This window comes from Danio rerio, chromosome 3, assembly GCF_049306965.1.
Source record: "Danio rerio strain Tuebingen ecotype United States chromosome 3, GRCz12tu, whole genome shotgun sequence".
NCBI classification, from domain to species: Eukaryota; Metazoa; Chordata; class Actinopteri; order Cypriniformes; family Danionidae; genus Danio; species Danio rerio.
This window is the reverse complement of record NC_133178.1, coordinates 10,365,517-10,393,380: the sequence shown is the minus strand read 5'-3', so window position 1 is coordinate 10,393,380 and position 27,864 is coordinate 10,365,517. Positions and strand designations below refer to the sequence as shown.

The 27,864-nt window shown below is 37.2% G+C and overlaps 1 protein-coding gene across 2 annotated transcripts; it reads left to right on the top strand.

The window, feature by feature from the left end:
- Window positions 1-1,267: 1,267 nt before the first annotated feature.
- Window positions 1,268-27,864, top strand: tfap4 (transcription factor AP-4 (activating enhancer binding protein 4)). Of its 2 annotated transcripts, XM_005168469.6 has the most exons (7): window positions 1,268-1,649; window positions 8,418-8,583; window positions 11,286-11,384; window positions 11,593-11,766; window positions 17,783-17,944; window positions 22,224-22,391; window positions 23,785-27,864. In XM_005168469.6, the coding sequence occupies exons 1-7, from the start codon at window positions 1,561-1,563 to the stop codon at window positions 23,932-23,934; spliced, it is 1,008 nt and encodes a 335-aa protein (XP_005168526.1). In that variant the 5' UTR covers window positions 1,268-1,560; the 3' UTR covers window positions 23,935-27,864. The 2 variants fall into 2 exon arrangements, with proteins under 2 accessions (XP_005168526.1, XP_005168525.1); XM_005168468.6 differs by lacking the exon at window positions 17,783-17,944.

The following is a 27,864-nucleotide window of genomic DNA, read 5'->3' as shown; positions in this document are numbered from 1 at the left end:
ATTATTTTTAAAGCAATTTTAACGCAGAGCACATTTCTGAACATAATAGTTTTAATAACTCATTTCTAATAACTGATTTATTTTATCTTTGCCATGAGGACTGTAAATAATATTTGACTAGATATTTTTCAAGACACTTCTATACAGATTAAAGTGACATTTAAAGGCTTAACTGGGTTAATTAGGATAACTAGGCTGGTTTGGGTAATTAGGCAAGTTATTGTATAACGATGGTTTGTTCTGTAGACTATCGAAAAAATATATAGCTTAAAGGAGCTAATCATTTTGAAATTGTTTTAAAAAAAGCTGAACTAAAGCAAATAAGCCTTTCTCCAGAAGACAAAATATTATCAGACATACTGTGAACATTTCCTTGCTCTGTTAAACATCATTTGGGTAAATCATTTAAATATTTAAAGGGGGCCTAATAACTTTGACTTTAACTGTATATATATATATATATATATATATATATATATATATATATATATATATATTTGTTATTTTTTATTAATTATATATTGTATTTGGATATATATATATATATATATATATATATATATATATATATATAGATAGATAGATAGATAGATAGATAGATAGATAGATAGATAGATAGATAGATAGATAGATAGATAGATAGATAGATAGATAGATAGATAAATTTTTTTATTGCCGTGATAATTAACTAAATATAAAACTGATTTTTATGCAATATAAATTATAAAATAATATATACAAAGATTTAAACGCTTTATTAAATTTATTAAATATTAGTATTTTAACATTCAAAATTTTTTAGTTTAAATATAAAATGCTCGCTTAATGTACGTTAAATGGGTGTGTGTGTATATATATATATACACACATATATATATAAATACATTTCTATACATATTTCAAACATATATTTATATAAATTATACATCATATTACATATTTCCATAACCAATCAATGCATTCTGTATATGCACAACAGACAATACGCCCAAGGCGCGTCTATTTAAATACATTTAAATTACAACACGCAATACGCATGTAACAGTTCAAGAGGTTTTTTTAGGAGAACAAAAATGGACGATGTTTAAATACTGCTGTTGCAATTCTCCTTTGTTTACATGCAAGTCCTCCTGCTCGGCGGAAGGAGGCTTTTTGGTTGTGCAGAGCCGTGTGTGTGTGTGTGTGTGTGTGTGTGTGTGTGTGTGTGTGTGTGATTCCTACCAGCTGTTTCCCGCCTTGAAAGACATCCGATCAGCTGCAAACACACACACACACACACACACACAGAGGCAGAAGGAGGGAGGGAAAGAGAGCGAGCGAGCGCCACACACATACACACACACACTACGAGGGAACCCCATCAGCTGGAAGAATAGAGTAACCTTACAACTCAACACTCATCTCACGCGCTCATGCCCAAAATCAGCAGGACGCGCGCGCCTCCGCTCCGTACATGAGAACGAGACCCAAAGTAACGCGTCTGTTTCTGAATCAACAACAAAAGTAGAAGAAGAAAAGAAGCCACAGAGGAGAGCCAGAGCTGGAGAGAAGAGGGGAAGCATGGAGTATTTCATGGTACCAGCTCAGAAGGTGCCCTCCTTGCAACATTTCAGGAAAACCGAGAAAGAAGTCATAGGGGGCTTGTGCAGGTACGTAAAAACCCCAAAAACATTGCCTTGACGTTCACATGTGTGCGATTTGTCTTTAATCGCGCGCCAACAGCAGCAGCAACAGCACTACTACTAGAGTAACATGCGTGCACGATTTCTGTGTTATTGTGTACATGCGCCTCTCCAATGCTTCAACACAGCGCCTAACCCACGCGAGACTCGATTTTCTAACTCCCATTCACCTCTTAGGGGTGTATAAAAGCCCACCAGGCTGTCAGGTCACTGTTAGCGATGAAATATCTCCGCGAAATCGATGCATTTTGTGTCTAACAAACACAAACCACGTGGTTGCGCGCACACACACACGGCACGCTGCTCACCTCGCGCGCGCGATTAATATTAAAAAACGCGGCCTGTTTTGATTTTGCTGGTGAATTGGTGGTCGTGTGTGCTTGTTTATAGACTAGGAGCGCGTTTGCGTTTTAGTTGGAGTGTGTTCTGGGGGGCTTAAGTTATTGTGGGCAGTGCGCGGCCATGCTTGTGGCTCGTGCATTTGGCGTCGTGTGTTTCTCCCCAGTGCGATAATGCATTAAAAGTCCCCGCGCGCGAGGATTTCTGAGTGAAAATGGGCGATAAGAGCGATTAACGCATTGGTGCTTGCGGCGGGACGGGGTTCAGACGGGTTTTGGACTGCGTCGCTGCTGCCGCATGGACGGAGGAAGCGCGCATTGTTGTAATGGCGGACCGAATCATCTGTGAACACGATGTTTTTTAATTTAGGCCGGCGAGGTGCTTCGTTAACTCGCTTCACGTGTCCATTTCGGCGCAGCGTGAGTGGGGATTTATGTTTTTAGAGGTTAGTAAATTAATAACTGGTGTTATTTTAATAAGGGGGTGTGTATGCTGGTGAAGGAAGGCCCCGTCAATGCGTCTGCGATCCATTCTCAGAAGGGGGCGGGGCAAGTGAGCCGATTAGCGCACGGCGTTTTGGGAAATGTAGTTCTTTTGTATTCCCGACCTCAGTTGGCATACAAATGATGCTTGTAGTTATACGAACAGCTGATGGTTGTTGTTTACACGCAATTTATCAATGTATATTGAAATACCCTAAGGTATAAAATAGTGCCTTAAGTTTGCAAATGTACTAGTCTGAAACACAAACTTAATAGCCTATGTTTGAACTTTTTTTGAGAAGTGTTGCTGTAGTTGTAATGTATATGTAATAAACTAGCGACAATTTTATTTATTTATTGGTGGTCAGTTTTGCAAACATAAAGAAAGACCTTTTCTGGTTGTTTTCAAGTAGGTATTAAATAGTGAAAATTTTGAGCCAAAACTTGCGCTTATAGCAGTTTGTTTATAATGTGATCAAAATGCAATTAATATGAGTGGAATATTTTAGAAATGTTGTGCTTTTTGCTAATATTATTTATTATTTTCGTTGAATTGTCTTAAAACTGAATTACGAACAGAATCACAAGCTTGTGTTGTGAAATAAACATACATAGTCACTTCTATTATTAGTATTAGTAATATTTTGTAATTTGATTGCATGCATTGCTACTGACAAATTTAAACCTTGTAGATTTATTAGTGCTGTTTAAAAGATTAATAAAACAGATCTGTGGGTACTGTGAATATCTTTGTCAATATAAATATATGCATGAATATAGAGTAAATTTGTTTTTTATTTTTATAGCTTTGGACTAGATTTATTTAAAGCTGCTATAACAATAAATCATTAGACACATTAGGCACACTCATTTAATCGTTAAAATATTATTTTGAAAACAGTAATAACGTACAATAATTAATAATAATAATAATAATAAAACGCTTCATTTGTATGCCAACTGAGGTCGGGAATAAAAAAAACTAACTATTCCTATAATGCCCAATGAATCATTTTTAAATATTATTATTTTAAAAATATTATTAATTATTTTCGATAATAAATAATAATAAATTGCATTAATTATTGCATTTGCAATTAATTTCAATTAAATGCCATTTTGAAATTGTATGCTAACTGAGTTCAGGAATAAAAAACAATTCCCATAATGCCCGTTTAATCATTTTAAAATAAAAGCATAATTATTTATTATTTTCCATAATTTAAAAAATATATAATTAAATGCATGAATTGTATGCTGGCCGGGAATATAAAAAAACTACAATTCCCATAATGCTCAAATAATTATTTTAAAATATCATTATTTTAAAAATATAATTATTATTAGTTTTAATATTTATAAATAGTCTGTTAACACTGAATTAGCAACAGAATTAAAGGCCTGTGATGTAAATTAATATTAATAATAATTAATATTATTTCATTTAATGTTTTTAGTAATTAATTGATCAATCAAAGCAAAAGCTTAAATTCATATATACGTCGTTCAATACCCCCTTTTAAATAGATTACAGCTGAATGACATTATGAGATGAGTAGTGCCAAGCAAACAGCACTTAAGCTTATAACTTATACAATATAATAATAAAAATAGTTTGGCCAATTTTATACACATTAAAATACCCAAATAAATCAAATACTAGCTCAATGGGATTTAATTTATACATTATATATGGAAAGAAAGGTACAAGCTTATTGTACAATATTAATAAAAATATATTATTATTTAATAATTATTCAATACAACAAATATTTTTTAAAGTGATGAAATAAATAATTTAATGCATGTGTTGGTTTATTGTAATGGCAGCTTTAAAGGTCCTGTAAAGTGCTATGAATGATGTGCTTTTTTATTCAATGTTTGACATAATCACAACTGAAACATGGAGAGAAGGTGGGACATCTTGTAGCTCCTCCCCTTTTACAAAAACAGCCTATAGCGTTTTGTTATCATCACAGCTCTGCCAGTGAGAGTGGTTGAGTTCTAGAGCATCAAATGAGAAGTGTCTTGGAGGCGGGGCATGTCACACTTAAGAGCATTTGATTGGTCAGAAAATTTAATGAGAAACTGAAGTATGAGGCGATGTGGATAAAACCGTTGATCCATTTAGGTGGAAGTGACAAACTGTGCTTATGGGCATCCTTGAATCTAGCATCTAAACAAGTTGTATTTTAATATCACGAGATCTTAAATCACAGGTCTCAAACACAATTCCTGGAGGGCCGCAGCTCTGCAGGTTTGCTCCAACCCTATCAAACACAGCTGATCCAAATAGTCAAGGTGTTCAACAGTGTCATGAACACCTTCGTCAGTCAGATCAGCTGTGTTTAAATAGGGATGGAGCGAAACTGTGCAGAGCTGCGGCCCTCCAGGAATTGAGTTTGAGACCTGTGCTTTAAATGAATCCAGTCCAAAGCCTGTCACCTCAAATACACATAGTTTACATTGTGAGCTTTTTATTTTTGTGCATGAAAAAGGCTGGGTCATCGTGCTCCTGTGTAAGCCTGCAAAAGCGTCTGATCTGGCCGTATCTCTGGCTTCCACTATTGGCTCTCGCTGTGATTTTGGCACTGGATCTGTTTGCTGGGTTTTGAGCTGTTGGCCGTAAGGAAGCGATCAGGGAAAGCTGGTGTTAGCTGCTCAATTGTTCACTGTGTTTGTCCCGACGCGGCTGAGGCGCTGCTGATAAGAGAGGCTTTCCAGAGATGCCCCGCAAGATGCCCAGACCAGAGAGGAAGTTCAATTAGGGTTCGATTTCCTCGGCCAAAGCACGTCTGTGATCGTGCGAGAGCCACAGATTTCCAGAGCCTCCAATTTACAGACAATAGGCTTCAGTGAGCGCTCAGGAAAGCCGACGTGTTTGTTTCACACTCGTATGTTTCTTTTTCTCAAGGATGCATCGTGCTGTAGGGGTTAGCGGGATGGTTCACACAAAAAGGCAAATTCATCTTTACTCATCCTTCACTTGTTCCATACCTGTTTTGAGTTCCCTTGTTCTGTTGAATGAATAAGAGGGTATTTTGTAGAATGTGCAAAACCAGTAACCCTTGACTTCAATTGTATAAAAAACTAAAAGTGTGGAAGTTGGGGAGCATTCTTCAAAATATCTTCTTTTTCGTTTAACAGAGGAAAAGAACTCAAAACCAGTTTGGAACAAGTGAAAGACGAGCAAATTAATTTGCATTTTGTGCAAAAAAAGATATTTTCAAGAATGTTGAAAACCAGTAACTATTGACTTCCATTGTAGGAAAAACTAGTAGTGTGGAATTTGGGGAACATTCTTCAAAATATCTTCTTTTGCGTTCAGTAAAAAGAAGAAACTCAACACACAAGAACAAGTGAAGGATAGGTGAATGAATTTGCATTTTGTGTGAAAGAAGATATTTTGAAAAATGTCAAAAATCGGTAACTGTTGACTTCCATTGTAGGAAAAACTTATAGTATGTAATTTAATGGGTAGCGGTTTTTTAACGTTCTTCAAACTTTTATCTTTTGAATTCAACAAAAGAAAAGAACTCAAAAGAAGTTTGAAACAAGTGAGGGACGAGTAAATGAATTTGCACTTTGTGTGAAAGAAGTTATTTAGAAGAATGTTAAAAACCGGTAACTATTGACTTCCACACTATTCGTTTTTCCTACAATGGAAGTTCGAGACGTTCTTCAAAATATCTTCTTTTGCGTTCAGTAGAAGGAAGAAACTCAAAACACAAGAACAAGTGAAGAATAAGTAAATTAATTTGCATTTTGTGTGAGAAGATATTTTGAAGAATGAAAAAAATCTGTAACTATTGACTTTCATTGTAGGAAAAACGTATAGTGTGGAAGTTGGGGAAAATTCTTCTTTTGCATTTATCTGATGGAAAGAACTCAAAACCAGTTTGGAACAAGTGAAGGATGAGTAAATGAGTTTTGTGTGAAAAAAGATATTTTGAAAAATGTTGAAAACCGGTAACTATTGACTTCCATTGTAGTAAAAACTAATAGTGTGGAATTTGGGGAACATTCTTCAAAATATCTTCTTTTGCTTTCAGTAGAAGGAAGAAACTCAAAACACAAGAACAAGTGAAGGATAGGTGAATGAATTTGCATTTTGTGTGAAAGAAGATATTTTGAAAAATGTCAAAAATCGGTAACTGTTGACTTCCATTGTAGGAAAAACTTGTAGTATGTAATTTATTGGTTACCAGTTTTTTAACGTTCTTCAAACTTTTATCTTTTGAATTCAACAAAAGAAAGGAACTCAAAAGAAGTTTGGAACAAGTGAAGGATGAGTAAATGAGTTTTGTGTGAAAAAAGATATTTTGAAAAATGTTGAAAACCGGTAACTATTGACTTCCATTGTAGGAAAAACTAATAGTATGGAAGTCAATGGTTACCGGAACATTCTTCAAAATATGCCCTTTTGCCTTCAACAGAAGGAAGAAACTCAAGTTTGGATCAAGTGAAAGATGAGTAAATGAATTTATATTTTGTGTGTGAGAAGATATTTTGAAGAATGTTGAATGTCCCTGTGGAAGGTAGTAGTTACCGTGCTTCAGAATAAATTTCTTTCTTTTTGAACAAAAAATCTAAAGGAAACACATGAGGGAGAGTAAATGGGGAGTAAGTTCATTTTTGGGTAAACTATCTCTTAATGGAGAACAAAGTTTTTCAAACATGGACATTCATTCAATTCTAGCCGACTTTTCAATCTTTAAATACAAGACACTGTTATTCTGATCCAGTGCTTCATTTGTGAATTGCGAGGTCCCAGAACAGATCTGGCTAACAGATCCGCCATATTACCCGCGGATGTATATGTGTCGCGGGAGAAGTTGGAGAGGGTTGGTGAGCCGCAAAATAAAGTGAATAGTGGATGGGGAACGGTACAATGAGGTGCCGGATCAGATTTCAGAGGTACTGAATCTGGATCCGATGTTTTTCCAGCACAAATTAAGCCCTGTTTTGCTTGAATGAATTTTAGCAAATTTCATTCATAAAAGTGCCATAAAATGCGGAAAACTGTGGAAATTGCTCTATAATTAAGCTTGTGTTCATAATTATTTTGCCCAGGTATTCTAGTTGTGGTTGTTTCATATTTTTTCACTTTGCTGGAATTGGTGTACCTTTACACAAACACATATTATAAAAGTTTAGTATGGAATCTTTTTATTTAATATTGTTTATTCCGAAAATAGCCCATTTTTGTATTTAAAAGGTGAATTTCACAAGAAGTGATGTTTGTGGGTGTATCACAAACTATTGCAGTTATACTTGGGTCTGCCATTACCATCAAAATTGTAAGTGTGGAAAAATTGAAATGAAAAAGATTAGTCTACTTTTTACGTATAATTCTCTGCAATTTAACAACATCTATGCTAAAATATGCCAATAAATTATGATTTAATGTTGTGGAAAATAATTAGTGTTTACTTTATTTGGATTAATGGCAAATTGAAACGTAAACTTAACAATAAAGCTAATATGATTCTCCTATAATTACAGATAGATCAGGTAACATGATATATTGTCTGCGACAGATGTAATTGTTAAAACATCTGAGAAAATTGAAATTGGGATCCTAATTGAAATGATAGATTGTGCAGCCCTAATAACCATATTTTTAAAATAACATATTTATTATGTTTCTGCACAGTACACGCGCATATATTACGTCAGAACATAATTATTTTGGATGCGATTAATCACGATTAATTCTTGTCCACTGCTAATTTTAACAATTTCAACAGTGTGCCATTTTCATACATTTTTCTTTATTTGTTTTTAATTTTGTTTATTTATTTTTGACTGTCAGGTGTCCTTGAGGCGCTTTTAAATCATAATATCATCATTATTATATATTTGATCTTCTATTTGATGCACACTGATTGGCAGCGGTGTTTCATTTTCGCAGCTTAGCAAACATTCCCCTCACGCCAGAGACGGCGCGGGACCAGGAGCGGCGCATTCGGAGGGAAATCGCCAACAGTAACGAGCGCCGTCGCATGCAGAGCATCAACGCCGGCTTCCAGTCCCTGAAAACACTCATCCCACACAGTGACGGAGAAAAACTCAGCAAGGTGAGTCCAGACGGCTGCAGGAAAACACACTTGATCCAAATCTTCAGCTCACACTATAGAAAAATACATGCTGTTGCTTGCTGACCAATCATTCTGAAGCTCTTATAAACGAATGTGGTTTGAATCTGTTGAGCTTTTAAAGACACATTGAGAAATTTAGGTAAATTCAGAATTGCGAAGAAAAAGGTGGAACTGCAGGAAACTGAATCATGATCGGGGCAAAGAAGTGAAATTGTGATTCCATTGGGCTGAAATTGAATGTGCTTGAATGAAGTGGAGTCAAATCGGTTTAGTCTGATGCATAAAACAATCATTTGGAGCCGTTCTTTTCTCCTGCTTGATTGATTAATCGATTGATTGAATGCATTCAGCACTTAAAAATGATTCACTTTGGGATGCAGCGATATACCAATTTCACTATTAAACTTGTTTTCATTTAACATTGGTAATTAACAGTAAAGGCTTATCAACACCGCATTTTTGTGCAGAACAAAACTGCTGCAACTAAACAAAACTTATGCCAACTGTGCGCTTGTTTAAAGTTTCGAGTTGTACACCGAGGCTAATACACACAACACACGCAAGATTAATTATGGCTGAGGCTATTAATTAAGGGCTATTCACATGTGTTTGTGCGCGCAAGTTCGTTATTTCCAATGGAGGTGCGCAGCTTGTGTGCACATTGGGAACAACGTGCTTGTGCTTTCCAGGCGCACCCAGTTGAACATTACAACATTTAAAAAGGCTAAGCTAATATGTGGTTTAGATGTACATTACACAGGTCCTATTTATTTATTAATTGTTAGTCATTTTCAGTCTAAAATTATCACTTGTGTTTAAATGGCAAAGTCTTGCTTTCATTTATTTTTAAGTCCAAAGAGAAATGGACTATTGTTTGTTTTTTTTATTATTAATTTTGTGCTGTATTATTTGGTTAATGAGCAGCAATAAATAACACTTAAAAAAAATTGGGCGTTTTCATGGGATTTTTCTAAACTAGTAGTGTTTTGAAATTAATGGATGCATAAAAATTGCGATAATCGTGATTATCCCTCAGACTATAGTCGTACAACCCAAATCTATTATTGTTGCATCCCAACTTATTGCTATTCTGTGCTTCTGAATGGCAGTACTTACATTTCTGTTGTGTTTCGTCTGGTGCAAATCTTGTCACGTATTATGTTGTCAGGAAACGGGTTCATACTGTAATCTGCTCACCAAATTTTACGCTCATAATATTGATGTTATAAGCTAATTAATAACCACCTCATGTAGAACTCTGAATTTGCGTCTCATTTCGGAGTCTGCTTCTGTCCACTGGAGGTCGCATTTTGGTCACAGACACATACCTTTAGCGCCTTTATGACCTAATGAATCAAATATGCTGTTTACCGCAAAGTGCTGCAATATAATTGACTAAAGGCTGATTTATACTTCTGCGTCAAGCACAGCTACAGCTATGCTACGCCGCGGCCTACACGTAGACGCATAGCCCTTGCCGTGGCCGTCCGCATCACTGATGCACACTTCTCAAAAAAAGTAACTACATGTCACAACGACGCGTAGCGCAAGCTCTGTGATTGGGCGACTTGTTAGCTCTGACGAGTGTGGGTTGGACCGTGAGCAGCACGACCCCAATGGAGCGATTGTGTTTATTGTGTGATTGATTGTGTTTTGTGTTTACCTCATGGTTAAAGTTGTTGCACGTCCACCGTTTCCTGCTTCAAAATGAGTGTGTTTAAACCACTTGTATGCAAAGGAAGCGTTCAGAAAAAACATAACACCAGCGAAGAAATTCGACACAGAGGAACATAAGCACGTCACTGCCAGCTATCATTTCGGAAGTGTTATTGCAGAGGAACAGAAACAGTGCTCAGAGGTATAAATGCACGGCTCTGCGCAAGGCTTGCGCCGTGGGTACGCCGATCACTTGACGTATAAGTATTCAAACCTTTCAAATTACACGAGTTACCGACCGCTCCCGCATTTTATTTGGAAATTTATTCCCATACCGCAAGAAATATGGTCAGCTCCTGCGGGACAGCAGCGGGAATGCAGACCTCTAGTTTGTATTTGCCACATCTCCCTTCTCGTTCCGTCGAAATCGAAAATACTGCAAAACTGCAGGTCACTTGGTGCACGACTCGCCATCTCACCTCACCTCTCTCTCTCTCTCTCTCTCTCGATCTCTCTTTCCTCCACACTGTCCCGTGATGAGTCACGCATATGGATTTGTAGGCATTAAATAAATATTATTTCTTATTTAATACTTGTCTACTATTTAAGTGCATTGTTTAGGACTGTATAACGATATTGAAACTGACACCGTTGCTATTTTTAGACCCCACGGTGTACCATATTACCATAATACCGCCCAAGCCTAGTGGGCGGGTTAAATGACCAAAACAAAGACAGACGTTCTGGCACGTAACGCACATTTTCAAAGCAAAATATCTGACATTAGCATTGTTTTTCACATAAACAATGTTCACTTAGCATGTTTCTTAAATATCTGCAAACATATGATGGTATTTTTATGCTTTAGATAAGTCAAAAACTGACTTACAGCACCTTTATACTATTTGCTGAAGAAAAAATATATAAAAATGCACTGATCCCAGATTATGTCAGCGCATTCAGATGGATGTAATATGTCTCTCTTTCTCTCTCTCTCTCTCTCTCTCTCTCTCTCTCTCTCTCAGGCTGCCATCTTACAGCAGACGGCCGAATACATCTTTTCTCTGGAGCAGGAGAAGACGCGACTGCTGCAACAAAACACCCAACTCAAACGCTACATACAGGTATTTTAATATCAACACATCAGATAAATCCATCTTTTTTACTGCTCTCATATTAGATATCATCCATTTCTGCAAATCCTCTAATGTTTTAATATGATCAATGCAGCCTAAAGATTTGTGATTTGCTCATCTTTTTTTACAGCTCATGTAAGATATTGTCTGTTTCTTTATATCCTCTAATGTTTTTTTTTTCTCTTGCTGCCATCAGAAGGAGTTCAGCGGCTCGTCCCCGAAGAGGAGGCGCGCGGAGGAGAAGGACGAAGGCATCGGCTCTCCAGATATCCTGGAGGAGGAGAAGGTGGAGGATCTGCGGAGAGAGATGATCGAGCTCCGACAGCAGCTGGATAAAGAGCGCTCCGTTCGCATGATGCTGGAAGAGCAGGTACACTAGTGACCATATTACACTCCTTTTAAAGTGCTTGAATTTCACACACGTGTATTCAAGGCCTGGGAAGTACTTCAAAACAAACACGGATCCTTAAAAATGCTTGAATTAAATTTGCTGTTTGTTATTAACAGTATATTTAAAGGTATCATGAAATTAGAATAAAGTTAGATGTTAGCATCAGTATTGCAAGTATTTAGGATATCTACAAGCTAGTGCGCACCAAAACAGTGACACAATTCGTGTTTAGAAGATATAAAACTGATATAAACATGTAAAGCCTGTAGTTTGTCACTTCCACTTAAATGGATCAACCGTTTTATTCACGTCACCTCATACTTCAGTTTCTCATTACATCTCCTGACCAATCAAATGCGCCCAAGTATCTGACATGCCCCGCCCCCTTTAAGACACTTCTCGTTTGATGCACTCGAGCTCAGCCACTCTCACTTGCAGAGCTGTGATGAAACAAATGGGGAGGAGCTACACTATGTCCCGCCTCTCCTCACTATTGTCCCGCCCTACTGTTCATGATGTAACAGTAAATTAAAAGGGCTTTCATGCCTACTTTGTACTCTAAACAGAAGCTCGCAATGGTTGCCCCGCCTCCAAGCTCTTCTGATTGGTCCACTGCTTTTCGGACCTGACAGTTATGGACAGTGCTTCCTGAGAAAGCTTAAGATCTTACATTTACATTTAGTCATTTAGCAGACGCTTTTATCCAAAGCGACTTACAAATGAGGAACAAATAAGGTCTTGACACGGTGTCTAAAAAACATGCAAGTGTAATGATCACACGCGTCCGTCAAGCACGTGTTTACATTGAAAAAGATTTGAAAGATTCGTATGAATCATAATCCACAGTTCAGAACACATGTGGCCCGCAGATTAATCACCTTCAATTTGTAGATTAATTCTAAATGTGTAATGTTCACAGAGAGATCGCCTCTCGCGTCATTAACATCACATGTATGAAAGCATTTAGGCTTTCCGGTAAAATATGATGGAAGAAGTTGTGGTGGGTTATTTGCAATTAGGTGGGTTTCTTAGGTTATTAAAGGTGTTTTCTGTCACATCTTGTTTAGTCTGCATTAATATATTCAGTATAAGCTGCACGATTAATCATTGAAAGGTCAGGATCTCAACACCCACGCAACATAAATTATAAATGATGGCGATTTGCTGATGTTTTTTAATCCTTCAATTCACTGCATTCAAATCTGAAAACGCAAAAATCAAGAGATTCAGTCTTTAGTCTTGAGTTATGAAGTTACAAACAGTCAAATAACACAGAAGTACTGGGAGAACAGTTTATACTTCAGAAAAAGCCACTGATGATTATGGTAAAGATTGAAATCATACTCATTTAACACTTTATTTGACGCTCGAAAATGGGAATTGTAGGCAGCAATTACATTATTTAGCCAACAGGTGGCGACAACCAGCCGTCAAAATATTCCACTGAATGATTCTTCGAAAACGACACATCTACACGGTAAAACATTGATGATCAATTAGTCCTGACAACATGTGTTTTAAGGTCATTGTAACTTATTAAACCAAGTTTTTCATGTTCTAACTTAATTTTATAAGTTACACAAGTTGTTTTAAGTCAGTTTAACGTAATGTAAGTTTAATGGATAATTTGAATCAGCTTAATTTAAGGCAACCAGGATTTTTTTGCGGTGTAGCAATGAAACATGAAGTTTTATGAGTGAATAACTGAAACATTTATTAAAAATGAGACTAAACATAAATATTCTACATGTAGTGTTATCAGCAACAGTTGTGGTAACAGTGAATTTTTCACAGTACTGAATATTTTTACTGTTCTTTTTTTCTTTTTCTTTTTTATTATTCAGCTGATTATTTCTTCATTTGATTTTTAATAAAATTACATCTTCTAAGTTCTGTTTGTTTAAAACCAAAAGTGTCTTGCAGTGCTGTTTTGGTAATAAATGGAAAGCAAATTACACTGGTCTCCTCCTCTTGTTGGCTGTTCTGATAAACGGTTTAATGTGACTAAAAAAACCATAATGTGATTCGAACCGGGAGATTTGTGATCCGTTACACCACTACCTATAGTGCATGTCTTTAGACTTGTGGAGGAAACCCACAGCAACACGGGGAAAACATGCAAACTCCACACAGAAATGCCAACAGACCCAGCTGGAACGTTGTTGCTGGATTCGGATATGGTTGCGGCCGGAAGTTAAAGGGAATTATTTATATTATTTGTTAAATTTCCCATTAGTTGTATTTAATTAACGTCTACCCCCATCTTAAACCCAACCATCACAGTAACATAAAAACAGTAGTTGTTTCGAGTATTGTTTATGTTGTCGTCTATTAAATGACCTAATAAATTGTGTTTTTCAACACCTACCCCCACCTTAGATATGAATAATTGTTATGCTGCTGTATTGATGTAAATATTGCATTCCCAGCCGGCCGCATATCCGATCTAGACTTTACCCAGCTGGCACTCGAACCAGTGACAGCGCTGTGAGGCAATAGTGCTAACCACTGAGCCACCGTGCTACCACTATTATATTAACATCTATCAATTTTTTTTCCTACTATCCCTTTTGGTCATCCTATTTCACAGCCTGTTCTCATTCATAATAGATCTTTGCCATCATTATTTGGCAAATTTATTAATGAAAAAAAACACCTCTTTCAAAGTTTTGCTCCTATAGGTCTGTATTTGAGACGTCCCAGTGCTGAAGATAAGTCATCTGTGCAATCCGTTATCAAACTTTTTCCTCCACCGCATCGGTTTGCGCGCTAAAATTAGCTCACTTTAGTCTTTGCATATTTAATGAGGAATCACAGAAGGTGTGCAGCTCCCTCGAGAGCGCCAGTCGCTTCTGAACATCACTCTTGAAGTGCAAATTAAAGCTCAATCTCTGGCGCTATGCGTGAAACGCGCTAGAGAAACAACCTCAGGCGCACAAAACAAGTATTAAAGAGTTTTCCTCAAGATGTGAGCTGACTGTTGCATAATGAGTGTGTGTACATGTACATCCTTAACCTGATTTTTACTTAAACCAAATTGCATGTGGTCATGTGAACGTGCACTCCAATTGTTTGTTACTGGAGTAAAGTTGTGAATGGATAATCCATTAACTGATCATTATAAATGCATCATTGAGGCATGAGACTTGTAATAAGCACCTATTGGTTCATTCACAAGCAGTAGCACCGGCCATACAGTTGAAGTCAGAATCATTAGCCCTCCTGTCAAATGTGTTTCCCCCTAATATCTGTATAAACGATGGATATTTTGAACACTTTTCTGAACATAATAGTTTTAAAGGTGCTGTATGTACGTTTTTGACTCTTCTAAAGCCTAAAAACACTATGTTTGGTGAAATTTAGGAAACATACTACGTGTTTAGGACATGCTAGTTTGTTAGGACAACTCCTTTTAATTTATTTACTATTCCTTCTATCGAGTGCCGTTGCTTTTAATTTCAACACTGTTTAAATCAGCCTTTAGGCTTGACAGTCAGGCACACTGCTGTTGGTTTCATCAATCTTGCAACCTGTATATGCATGTTAAAAACCAGCAGTGCAATACCTAGGTTAACCACTTGGTGTAACTGATTTCAAGGGATGCTCCAATCAATTGCTATTGGCTGATAATCCCTTTTCATGACTCACTCCTTATCTGGCCGATCTGTTTGTTTACAAGTATATATTTTTAGTGCGTGTATTTAGGGCTTTTTACATAAAGTGAAAGTTAAAACTTGAATTTAAACTTCAGTATTTATTCATATAAATTGTTGTAATATCCTTATTGCAATAAACAGTAGTTTATAGGGCCTATTTCCTTTTTAGTAAAGAAGTAATGAATATGTTGGCGTGCCTTTTAACTTCAAATTTGCACTCAAAACGTTTTATTCATTGAGACATTTTGAATTCTTCTCTCGTCATTTGCAAGGTTTTCAAATTGGATTGCAAGTCATTTTTCTTACAACTTTTAAAATCAGTTTTATCTATTAGCGGCTTCATGGAATATTCACAGTAAATGGTCATAAGAGACAATTTTAAGGGATTATTTGCAGCATCCTTCATGTATTCTCTTGGGTAAGGATACAGTTTTATTTTATAGTTTTATTTTAAGTGTCATACTTAGAAGGTAAATGTGCTTTATGCATTATAAAGCTTAAAGGATCAGAATCGGTACTCTATATCGGCCGATCACCATGACAAGGAATCGGTACTCCGTATCGGCTGCAAAAATACTGATCAAAGCATCCCTACTGATTTCTTTTATCTTTGCCATGATGACAGTACATAATATTTTACTAGATATTTTTCAAGATAATAGTGTTCAGCTTAAAATGACATTTTAAAGGCTTAACTAGGTTAATTAGGCAGGTTAGGGTAATTAGGCAAGTCATTTTATAGCGTTGGTTTGTTCTGTAGACAGTGGAAAACAAGTGTTGCTTAAGGGCGCTAATAACATTAATCTTAAAATAGTGTTTTTTTTTTATTTAATTAAAAACTGATTTTATTCTAACTGAAATAAAACAAATAAAACTTTTTCCAGAAGAAAGAAATATTATAGGAAATACTGTGAAAAATTGCTTTATAAATTATATATATATATATATATATATATATATATATATATATATATATATATATATATATATATATTTTGCATGGGAGGGCGAAAATTTTTGCTTCATTTTTACTTTATTTTAAGCAGTTACTTTTAATCATTCTGAACTAAGCTAAACTAAATACCACATTTGTTTTTCTAAATGTTTTTCGCCATTAATGTCCAAGTGTTTTTTCATTGGCAGTGAACCGAGCAAACGTACAATAGATTTTAGAGTTAATGTACTTGATGAAAAGCACTGGTACACACGGTGATGCTGCACAACTTAATATTGGGCCTGCTACAGCCATGGACGACTGCAAAGTGCCTGTATGAGAGTGTAGTTGCTAGCCATATCAGCCTAGAAAATGTTCAATGTCTATAAATGCACGCTGTAAAAAAAAATCTTGCTGACTTTTTGAGTCATTTCAACTTGCAACAATCAAACTTACTAAAAATATGAAGTTATACTTTGTATAACTTAAAAGTAGTTGAAACCTGATTAACTCATTAAAATAAGTTAAAGCAACATAAAAATATCTGTTGACTTTTTGTCATTATATTTTTTGCAGCGCGCTGCATAACATCAGAAGAGTCAAGCTTTAAATAGAAAAAAAATATCTAAACTTTTTTGTGATGCTAATGGTCTAATCCGATTCAATGATTTATGCTAAGCTATGCTAAAATTCGGAGATCAACTGAAAGGATTAGAAAAAATGTTATTACTCTACTGTTTATTTGTAAAATTTGCCCATTTCTAACAAAAAAATAGTGTTAATGTTAATGCATACAACAATCTCAAACACTTTCCTTAACCAAAGAATTTTAATCGAAATAAATTTAAGCGAAACAAGGTAGCAACTTAAGAAGATAAATTAAAAAACAAGCTGTCCAGTTTTTAATTATTTATTCAACATGACAACTGACATTAATTAAACATTTAATCTAGGATACACACAGAATAAATAGGTTTTTGCATCATTTACAACAAATAAACTGGTTTATTATAGGTATAGTTTTCCCAATAATGAAATTTGCCTCTTCGGTTATTCTCCGTCATGTGGTTTTAAACCTTTTAGGAGGTTCCATCTTCTGTTGAGCACAAAATAAGAGATATTTTAAACTAGTATTTCCTACTATGGAAGTTAGTTTGTGCCAGGAGTTTTCAAAATATCTTATTTTGTGCTCAACAGAAGAAAATCTCATAGGTTTGAACAAATAAACGATGACAATTTTTATTTTTTGGGGGAACTATCCCAATGCATCTTGTAAACCTAGCGTTGGCATGTTGTTGGCTTGCACGTAAACGTCAGGTTTATTTCAGGAAGCTGATTCTTTTGTGAGTTCTCAGCATATTGGTGTGCATGTAAAAAAAACATACTCATTGTGTCTTTCTGTCAGATCCGCTCACTGGATGCTCACTTGTACCCTGAAAAGCTAAAGGTGATTGCACAGCAGGTCCAGGAACAGCATGTGCAGACACAAACCCTGCTCCGTCTTCAGCAGCAGCAGCAACAGGAACAGCTGGGAAAAGAGTCCAGCACTCCTGCACGCAGCCCGCTGGTCAGACTCGCTCTCATATACATCACTCCTTCACTAACACTCAACCCAGTGCTTTCGCATAACAGACAAGTTTTGCAATGCATCATGCATGTGTTGATCTGTTGTGATGATCCACTAGAGGGCATTAGTAGAATTTAAAGATCTATTCATTTGCTGATTCATTTTTATACTCTGGGTCTGAGCACTTTCAGGGATGTTTCTTAAAAAAAAGTATCAGCTGGAAGAATTTTAAGTTAATTATCAAAAATTAAATGGAGAAATCTTTAATGCTAATTTGAGTTTTATTTTGCATCAAATCAGAAGTTATTAAAGTTTACACTGTAGAACACGCTGGGTTGTCCCAACACAAACCGATTTAAGGGCACCTGTTATGCAAAAATCACTTTTATAAGGGGTTTAAACACAGTTTTGTGATGACAGACTGTGAACATAACCAGCTTTGAATGGTAAAATTATACACATTTTACTTTTTTATAATCACTCTTGATTAAAAACAGTCTGCAGAAGCACTTTGATTGACATTCTCCCTTTGTACGTGTCATCAGAGGGGGAAAGCCCCGCCCATTAGTGACGATCTATCCCTCATTAGCATTTTTGAATCTGCCACTATGCTGACACAGGCATTTGTAGCTCCGCCCTCTTTTCAAAAGAGCACAATCTCATTTGAATTTAAAGCGACAGTCACCAAAATGGCACAGTTAGGATCAAACTTGAATAGGGTCAGTTTAAAAAAAATTATAAACATTTGTGTGGTATTTTGAGGGGGGAAAAAAGCATACACACATTAGGCACATCGCAGACTTATTTTACGTCTTTTAAGAAGGGGCATAATAGGTCTCCTTTAAGTTGACTTGATTATTTTTGCAAATTTAGTCGGATTGAACATAAAACCTAATGAACTTATAATGAAGATAAAATTAGTAGACTAGTCTTAAAAGCGCTGAGCCTCTTACTAAAGAATGTAAATAAACCACATGCTACACACAAGCTGCAAAGTAGACGCGTTTAAAATCATTCAAGCAACTTTGTCCAAAGAACTGAAAAGAATCATTGTAAAATAATAGGAGTGTGCTATAAATCAGTGTTTCTTAACTGGTGGGTCGTGACCCAAAAGTGGGTCGCGGGAACATTTTCAGTGGGCCGCGGATTGTGTGGTCAAAAAAACAAAAGTTTTATTGTAAACTTATTTTGACTTTTATTATGAAATGTGTGCACGACAACCGTACTGTTTGACATGTGAAATTTCATTTAATTAAAGCAACAAATATGTCGAAGCACAAGTATGACCCTGAATAAGTAAAGTATAGATTTACATATTTGACAAGGAAAAAAAAAAGACTTAAAGCCTCAGTGTGTCATAGGTAGTGAGGTGCTCTCACAAGTGAGCATGAAAGCTCCTAAACTAAAACAACATAGAACCTGACAACATGTTTTATTAACAGTTCAGTTTTAGTTAATGGTAACTGAACATTTCCTTACCCTAACCACTGTTTACAGTATTTTTTGTTTTTACTTTGTAATATTTCTGTGACGGCAATAAAATATAGTTTATTTGTAATTGTTGGTGATTTTCTTATGATTTATCAGTCACTACTTGTGTATGGAAACAAATACAAATTAATTATAATTCCAAAAATTGTATTTTAGTTCCTAAAAATTTGGGTCACGGCTTGATGACCATGTAAAAATGTGGGTCCCATGGCTATAAATGATCTATATATTCATTATTAAAACTGACTAAGGCTGCATTTTCACTGCAGATCTTAATGGTCAATTCCAATTTTGTGACTCTCCAATTTTTTTGATGACCTGCTTACATCATCTTCTGCATTTACACTGCACATAGTAATGACGCAATGAGCGGGCAAAAAACGAGCGGGCGCTGACTGACAGCTGATAATTAAAGAGCGCTCTTTTCTCCATTCCCGTATTTAATTTGTTCTCTGGCTTTAATTTATTGACAAATTGTTGTTTTACTATAGTTTATGACAGAAAAGTTCTCATTTGGCCGTCTTCTTTTAATCTTGGACATTTTAAACCAATAGGCATCTTATGTTACGCTCTCACATGCTGTCTCTCTGTTTCTTGTTAACATGCTTAAATACCTGTGCTATATGACAATATAAAAAGCTGTTTAAGTGCTCGTGTATGAGATTTAAGGTTTGGGACTCTGCTGAAGTCTGTTCTAGAGATGAAAGTGTCAGACTTGACGTCATTCGCTACGGTTTTTAATGACGCACGACTCGCATTGACAGGTGAAAATCCGATCTACCTGCTTACACTGCAAACACAAGAACACAGATCCAATTAATATCGGATACATTTCCATAAATGAACAAGGCCTGAATCCGATTTGAGTTAATCGGAATCCATTCGATTTTTTTCTTGCTTACACGTACATGGGCCATATCCGATCTGTGACACATGGGAGAAACAAATTGGAATTGAGTCACTTGAACAGTGCAGTGTAAATGCAGGCTAACAGGTACATTTTGGGTTTGTGTTTTTATTTTATCCATCATGAAAATAGCATTATGTTTGGTATGTTAATGTAATGTTATTATCTGAAGAGTATTTGTGTTTTTTTTTTTTTATTCAGCCTCATGTCTGAAATATTGCTGCAGAAAGACAGGTTTTGTACTTTTGGGGTTATTTATAGTCTGCTGAAAGTCATTTGTTAATTCTAGTAAGGTTCCTTTTTGGTGGCATGGTGGCTCAGTGGTTTGCACTGGCACCTCACAGCAAGAAGGTTGCTGGTTTAAGTCCTGGCTGGGCCAGTTGGCATTTCTGTGTGGAGTTTGCATGTGCTCCTCTTGTTAGCGTGGGTTTCTTATGTATATTTTGTGTTGTCGCTTGTTACTCTACGTACACTGGATGCTTCGGTAGCCAAAACAAATTCCTTGTGTGTGTAAAGCACACTTACTTGGCAATAAACCGATTCTAATTCCTCCAGGTGCTCCAGTTTCCCCCACAGTCCAAAGACATGCTCTATAGGAGAATTGAATAAACTCAATTGTCGGTAGTGTATGAGTGTGAATGTGAGAGTGTATGGGCGTTTCCTAGTACTGGGTTGCAGCTGGAAGGGCATCTGCTGCGTAAAACATGCTGAATCATTCAGCTGTGGAATAGTTGGCGGTTAATTCTGCTGTGGCGACCTCCTGAAATAGAGACTAGGCTAAAGGAAAATTAATGAAAGTTTCTTTTTTAGTATTGAATGCTTGAACTGTGGGGAGAATAATGACACCTTACTGTACCCAGTTTTATAAATCACTTCAATGATTGATTATCAGAGATTACTCCCATAATTTACACATAATATGCGCAGTGCTCAAATAATTATGCAGGGTAAGACTTTATTTTAATCATTAAATCATTTGAATATGTTTTTGTCATCTTTTGTGAAATGTATTTATGCGTGTAGTGAAGATGTTGTAGAAATTGACTGTTAAATTTTAATCATATTTGGGGTCATTTTGTTGTTAAATGAATACTTTTATTCAAATTAAATTGACAAAAACTAACAGTAAACAGCTAAATAAAGGGATTTCTGTTTTAAGTGCATGTTGTTAAACGTTGTCCAAGGATAATTTGAAAGGATCCATTAAGGTTTGCACAAAAATATGAAGAATTATGATGTTTTCCATCATTAAGAAATGTTGAGCATCAAAATCTCAATAAAAATATTTCTGAAGCATCGCATAACTCTTGGATCATCTCAGAAATGAAATTAGATAATTTTACAATGGAAACTATTTGGATTTTAATATGTTAACATGCAGAATTTGTAATATTAGTGTTAAAAATCTGATGTAAAGAATATTTGTTTGTGTATTTGTATTTTATTTGTTTATACTTGTATTATTTTGAGTTGTTAATGCTAAGAAGCTGACATTAATAAAATAATTATAAGATATTCTCAATATTACTGTAATTTAGACCATTTTTTTGGATTCTTTGTCTTTTTTTAATCTTCTATGAGCACTTGTTAATAATGTTTTCCAGCCCTGTTCTTGAAGGCACACCCAACAGTACACCAACCTTTCTCTAATCAAACACACCTTAATCAACTCATCAGAACATTAGATTACTCCAAAACCTAAAATAAATGGGTCAGATAAGGGAGACATCCAAAATATGTACTTTTGGTGTGCCTCAAGGTACAGGGTTGGGAAGCACTGCTTTATGGTAGTCAGAATAAGAGCATATATAAAGGGAATGCATGCATGATGTTTTGATTGGCTGTTGGTAACCATCCTCGTGTGTTGTGTTTTCTCCTTAGGTGTTTTCTCCTGCCACGCCGCCTGCGCCCACTCAACACGCCACAGTAATTGTTCCTGCCCCAGCGCCGCCTCCGCCACCCCATCATGTCACCGTGGTAACCATGTGCCCCGCCTCCGTGATCAACACAGCATCCACATCACGACAGAACTTGGACACCATTGTGCAGGTACAACACACGTCTGCACCGCTCCAGGACAGTGGTGGAAAGAGCACAGAAGAATCATACTCTAGTAAATGTACCATCATCTGCCCAAAAATGTAGCGAGTAAGAGTATCTGTTGTAAAATATTACTCAAACTATGAGTAAAAAGTAGTGTAAACGTGATATTCTGTAGCGCATTTAGTAATTGTTTAGAGCCGTTTGGTGATTTCAGTCGTCATACAGTAAACATCTGCCATCTTCTCATCAGTCTACAGAAGAGTCAAACTTTAAATCGGAAAATGATCAAAACTCTGGTCATTGAGTGAAATGCTAACGGTCCAATCCGTTTTAATGATTTATGCTAAGCTAAAAGTGCTCCCAACAATCGCAGAGATTCGATTTAACTCTAAGAGAGTTATAAAATGAGCCCATTTGCATAAAAAGTTTTCTTTTAAATGGTAATAATATCTCAATAACATCACCAGTGAACATATATGACTCATCAATTTATTTATCATGACTGACAGCTAGGGCAATTGGAAAAATCTGACAATATTTTGTTTTGCTGCGATTTTATATATAGCGGTATGAATATAACTACATGAGATGATTTGAATAGCTCGATTTGGAAAGATTTCATCTATTTAGATGCACTGAGATAATCAAATTGTTGTCTATCCAGTGCATTTGCATGAAATATAGTAAATTAAAAGCATATTTAAACGCGACAGAGCAAAAATAAACAGTGCTATATAGCTTTCTGTGCTGTCTAACAGTATTCAAGTGCAGAAAATAAACAATCAAATGTAAATTAACATGGTCATCCTTTTATGAATACTTTTTTTATAATATCTCTACCATTTAATTTTTAATATATAATCTAATCCTACGATGTGACTATTGCAGATACACAGACATTGTATCTACAGATTCAAGCTTTTAAATGGAAAAATCATCCAAATTCTTTGGTCATTCGAGTGAGATGCTAATGCTAAGCAAAAAGTGCTTCTAACAGTCCCAGAGATTGACTTAATGGACAAAAAAATTGTAAAACTCAACTATTCAACTCTCAAAGAATTGTAAAATGAGCCCATTTGCATAGAAATTGGAGTGTCCCCTTTAAATGACAATAATATCACTTTTATTACAGGAAAATTATCAAAGCTCATTGAGTCAGATGCTAAAAGTCTAATCCAATTCAATGATTTATGCTAAGCTAAGCTAAAAGTGCTCACGACAAACCCAGAAATTGGTTGAAAGAATTCAGAAATGCTAAAGGTCAATGGTTTAACTCTAGGAGAGCTGTAAAATGAGTCTGTTTGCATGACAAGCGGAGTGTTCCTTTAAAATAAATGACAATAATTTCACTTATCACAATTTTTATCATGACTGACAGCTGCTTGGTTTGTTTTTGCAGGCTATTCAGCACATCGAAGGCACGCAGGACAGGCTGGCGGTGCCCGAGGAGGAAAAGCGTCGTGCGGTCATCGTCACCCCGGGACGAGTCCTGACAGACACCGGCGACTCCGATACCGCCTCCGACAACGAAGGATCTGAGGACTGTTAACTGCCCGGCTCGCCTCCGCCCTCATATCCGCCCTCCATGTGTGTACCAGGGGGTGCGCAACAGGGCGGCAGGGTCCGTAGGGAAGGGTCTCCTGCAGAAATACTCTCTCTCTCTTTCTCTCTCCTCCTGTCTTCTTCACACTCGCATACGGGACTCACAGACTCAATGACTTGAAGGTTTCTTGGGGGGATAAAAAAATGTTTAAAAAAAGAAAACATTGAGGGGATTAAATAAAAGGAAATGTTACAGGAAATGTGCCGCAGACAGAACGAGCACGCTTATGTATACTCACACCGTACTCCATAGCACTCTGGTCACTTGTTAATACATTCATATTACACAGCTCTCATTCATACTCATCTGTTAAAATTGTGTTCAGTTTCGCCAACACACGCTCCTAGGTAGGCGATTTTTGTGAGGGGAATCACGAAAAATCGCTGTCTGAATCTGCTATGGGCCTTTAAGGCCTTTCACTTCCTGTTTTCACTTCCTGCCCATAAGAGGGCATTAGAGTGTTCTGATTGGAGGATTCCCATTCCTGTTCCTTGCGCTACAAGACGTCTCATCTCTCTCAAAAACAACCCCTTTGCCCCGGGCTCTCTCACTCTCTCTCCGCTTCCCCGCCCCGTCATATTTCTCTTTCTGTTCTGGGGAGGCTTGAAGCATCACTGTGAGCCAATGAGACTTCAGAAACCTGTTCCACACCACGGCTTCCGGATACTTTAGAGGAAATGTTACCTTTTTGTTTTTCACTTTTTTTCGTTTGCAGACATGCTCCCATTTGCCGACAGGCGCCGATAGCTGGATAAAGACCGCCGTTGCTTAATGGGGCTTTGTGTCATGCACACTTTGTAAATAACGCAAAGAGAGACGAGGGGGAACTTAGTGCACTTATTGTCGCTCGCCTTTACTGGGCTGGGTTCCCAGTACGCACACTTGTGCAAGGTGAAGCACTCCCTCCGTCACCATAAACGCCCCCCCAGTCCTGTCCTAAAAAAAATTCTGGCTGATTTTTTTTTCTCATGTTCTTTGTGTGTAAAATGGAATAAGCTAAATGGCAGGTACGTCTACCTGCAAGTAAATTTGTATTTTTTTTTTTTGTTAGCACACTTGCTAATAGAAGCGTAAAGTTCTGTTCTTTGTAAAGAAAGTGTGGAAATAGCACTACCAGGGTTGTCAAGGCCCGATTTAAGCCTATGCAGCTCTTTTGGTTCTCGCCCCCTTCAGAATGAACTTTGCGACCCTTCTCCCAAACATGTTGTCTTGTCCGTTTTGTCCTGTCAAGCGCACATTTGTGGCGTTTCGTGATGTTTACGGTTGCACCAAGGAGTGGCTGGCCTATAATCTCGCGCTCTATGCACTCGCTGGTTCACTCCGCTCATTTTGAATGTTTTGTTCTGTCTGTAATTTTCGCCGTACGACTTGTACATTCGTACACCCTGCAGATAATCACACGGATGACGATGTGGTGCTACTCCTGCTTGGGCTTGCCGGAAAAAAGCTAGAGATGTCCAGTCCTATAGGTGCACAGTCCTGCAGAGCTTAACTCCAACTATAAACACCCGAGCAAAGGTAATCAATTGATGCTAAATAATGCAGGAGTTGCTCCTTTGGGATTTTTAAAGCAATCGTTCACCCCAAAACTGAAAATTGTGGTGTTTATTCACTAGTTTCTTTCTTCCGTTGAGCACAAAAGATATTCTGAAGACTTCCTGAAACTGGTAGCTACTGACGAACATATTTGTTTCTCCTACCATGAATGTTAACGCTTACACGTTTTCAGCTTTCTTCAGGATATCTGTTATTGTGCTTGATGGAGAGTAAATAGCTGTGTCGTCACGATACTGCAATTTTAAAATAAAAATTTTAAAGCAACAATAATTGTTTGAAAGCCGCGTAGATCAGTCGATCCATCAGCAGATCACTTGTATGTCAGCTCATAGACGTACCAGGCTTTAAAACAATCCATTTCCAGCTAATATTTGTGTGCGTTCTTAAACAGCTAAAGTGCAAACGCACCGCTAATTGTTTGAAAGCAGCGTAGATCAGTCGATCCATCAGCAGATCGCTTATATGTCAGCTCATCGACTGACTAGCTAATCTTCATACCTTCTCTGTTTCTGTGTGTGCACTCTGTGAACAGCGGTGAAAGTCACAGCCAATTACAGTCCTTTCTGTTGAGCATGTGAACACAATGGCCAATCATTTGTGTTTAGTAATGCAGTTAAATGTTAGCAGAAAAATTGACATTTCTTTAAAATTTCAGTACTGCTTGGTATCGAAATGCCAGTATTGCGAGTCGTGACGTTTTGGGTGAACAATGCCTTTAAGACATAAATCTCAAACCCAATTCCTTGAGAGCCAAGCTCCGCACAGTTTTGCTCCAACCCTAATTAAACACTTGTTAAATCTAGTAGTCTCGAACACCTTGATTAATTGGATCAGCTGTGTTTGATTAGGGTTGGAGGAAAAACTGCAGAGCTGCGGCCCTCCAGCAATTGAGATCGAGACTGTGCTCTGTTTCTCAACCACATTCCTGGAGTACCACTGGCTCTGCACATTTTCCATGTCTCCTTAACCAAACACACCTGATTCAGATCAGCAGCTCATTAGCAGAGACTAAAAGACCTGTAATGGGTGTGACTGACAAAGGTGACATCCGAAACCTGCAGTGCTGGTGGTGCTCCAGGAACGAGGTTGAGAAACGCTGCTCTAAGACACCTCTTGGATCAGCCATGCGAAACTGTGAGCTCCTCATACCCCTGGTGGGATTGAGAGACGGAGCGTGTATATATCCCGTGCCAGTGGCTTGCCTTAACACAGCTTCGATGTGCGCAGTGAGGCACAGAGGCCTGCCTTAAACTAGCCCTGAAGGTGGTGCTAGAGAGCGAGGCCGGACGGCAGCGGTAAGGCATGGTGCATCACAGTCATCGTCATCTCCAGTCGCATCTCCAAACATTCCAGAAAAGTCTGTTGTTGTTTTGTGTTGCCGGTCATGCAGCCGGCACGATTTGGCCATAGTCGAAAGTGTCTTGTTTTTATTCGCATTAGGCTGAAATCTTCGAGAGCGTGCATGTCCCTAATCAATTTCCAAATTATTACAGGGAATCTTTTTGCTGCTGGACAGATTGTGTGTTGTTGTTTTTTCCCTTCTGGATTTATCAGGTGCTGTCAGCACGCTGGCTCTGTGGATTTTGTCATTTGTATTTGGCTTTCAGAAGAACATTCTAGTCTAATATTGGTCGTTTTTTCCGTTTTGTTTGTTCATTGCGCTTTTCTATTCGGATAATGGTTTGCTTGGGTCATAGAAACGAGTGTCTCGTTTGTTTTCCATGTTCGGTCTGTAAAAACGGTTTGCGAGAAAAAAGGTTTTTTGGTCCTCCCGTTTGAACATTTCCTCTACAGAAGCCACAGGGTGTGTAATTTTTTGTGTATTTTCTACTCCCAGAAGAAATCACTGTAAGAAATCCTGAGGACATATCAGAGGTTGGGTTGTGTGTCGAGGGGGAACGGCGGACGATTTTATGAACCTGAAGCACTTACTGTAGTACAACGAGGAGCCACTCTTGTTTTCGTAGAGATGCTCTCCTCGACCGAAGCTCTTCTCGCTGTGATTTTTGAACCACACGGCTGTGTTTAACCCTCAGCGTTTTGTCCTGGCGCACACATACACACACACACACACCACACGTCCTCTGGCCGTCTCTGCAGTCTCCAGACTTTGTCCTGTCTCTCATCTTCTCCCTCTCTTATCGTCTGTCATCTCTTGATTTTTGTTTCGTTTCTGTTTTTGTCTTTTTTTTTTTCTTTATGTGGGACAGTCAGTCCAATTGGTTGTTGAGAAACTATTGTATTTTTTTTTAACTGGGGAAAAGAGGCTTGTGCCTTTGTAAAAACAGAATAATAAAGTTTGTACTTTGTTTTTTACAA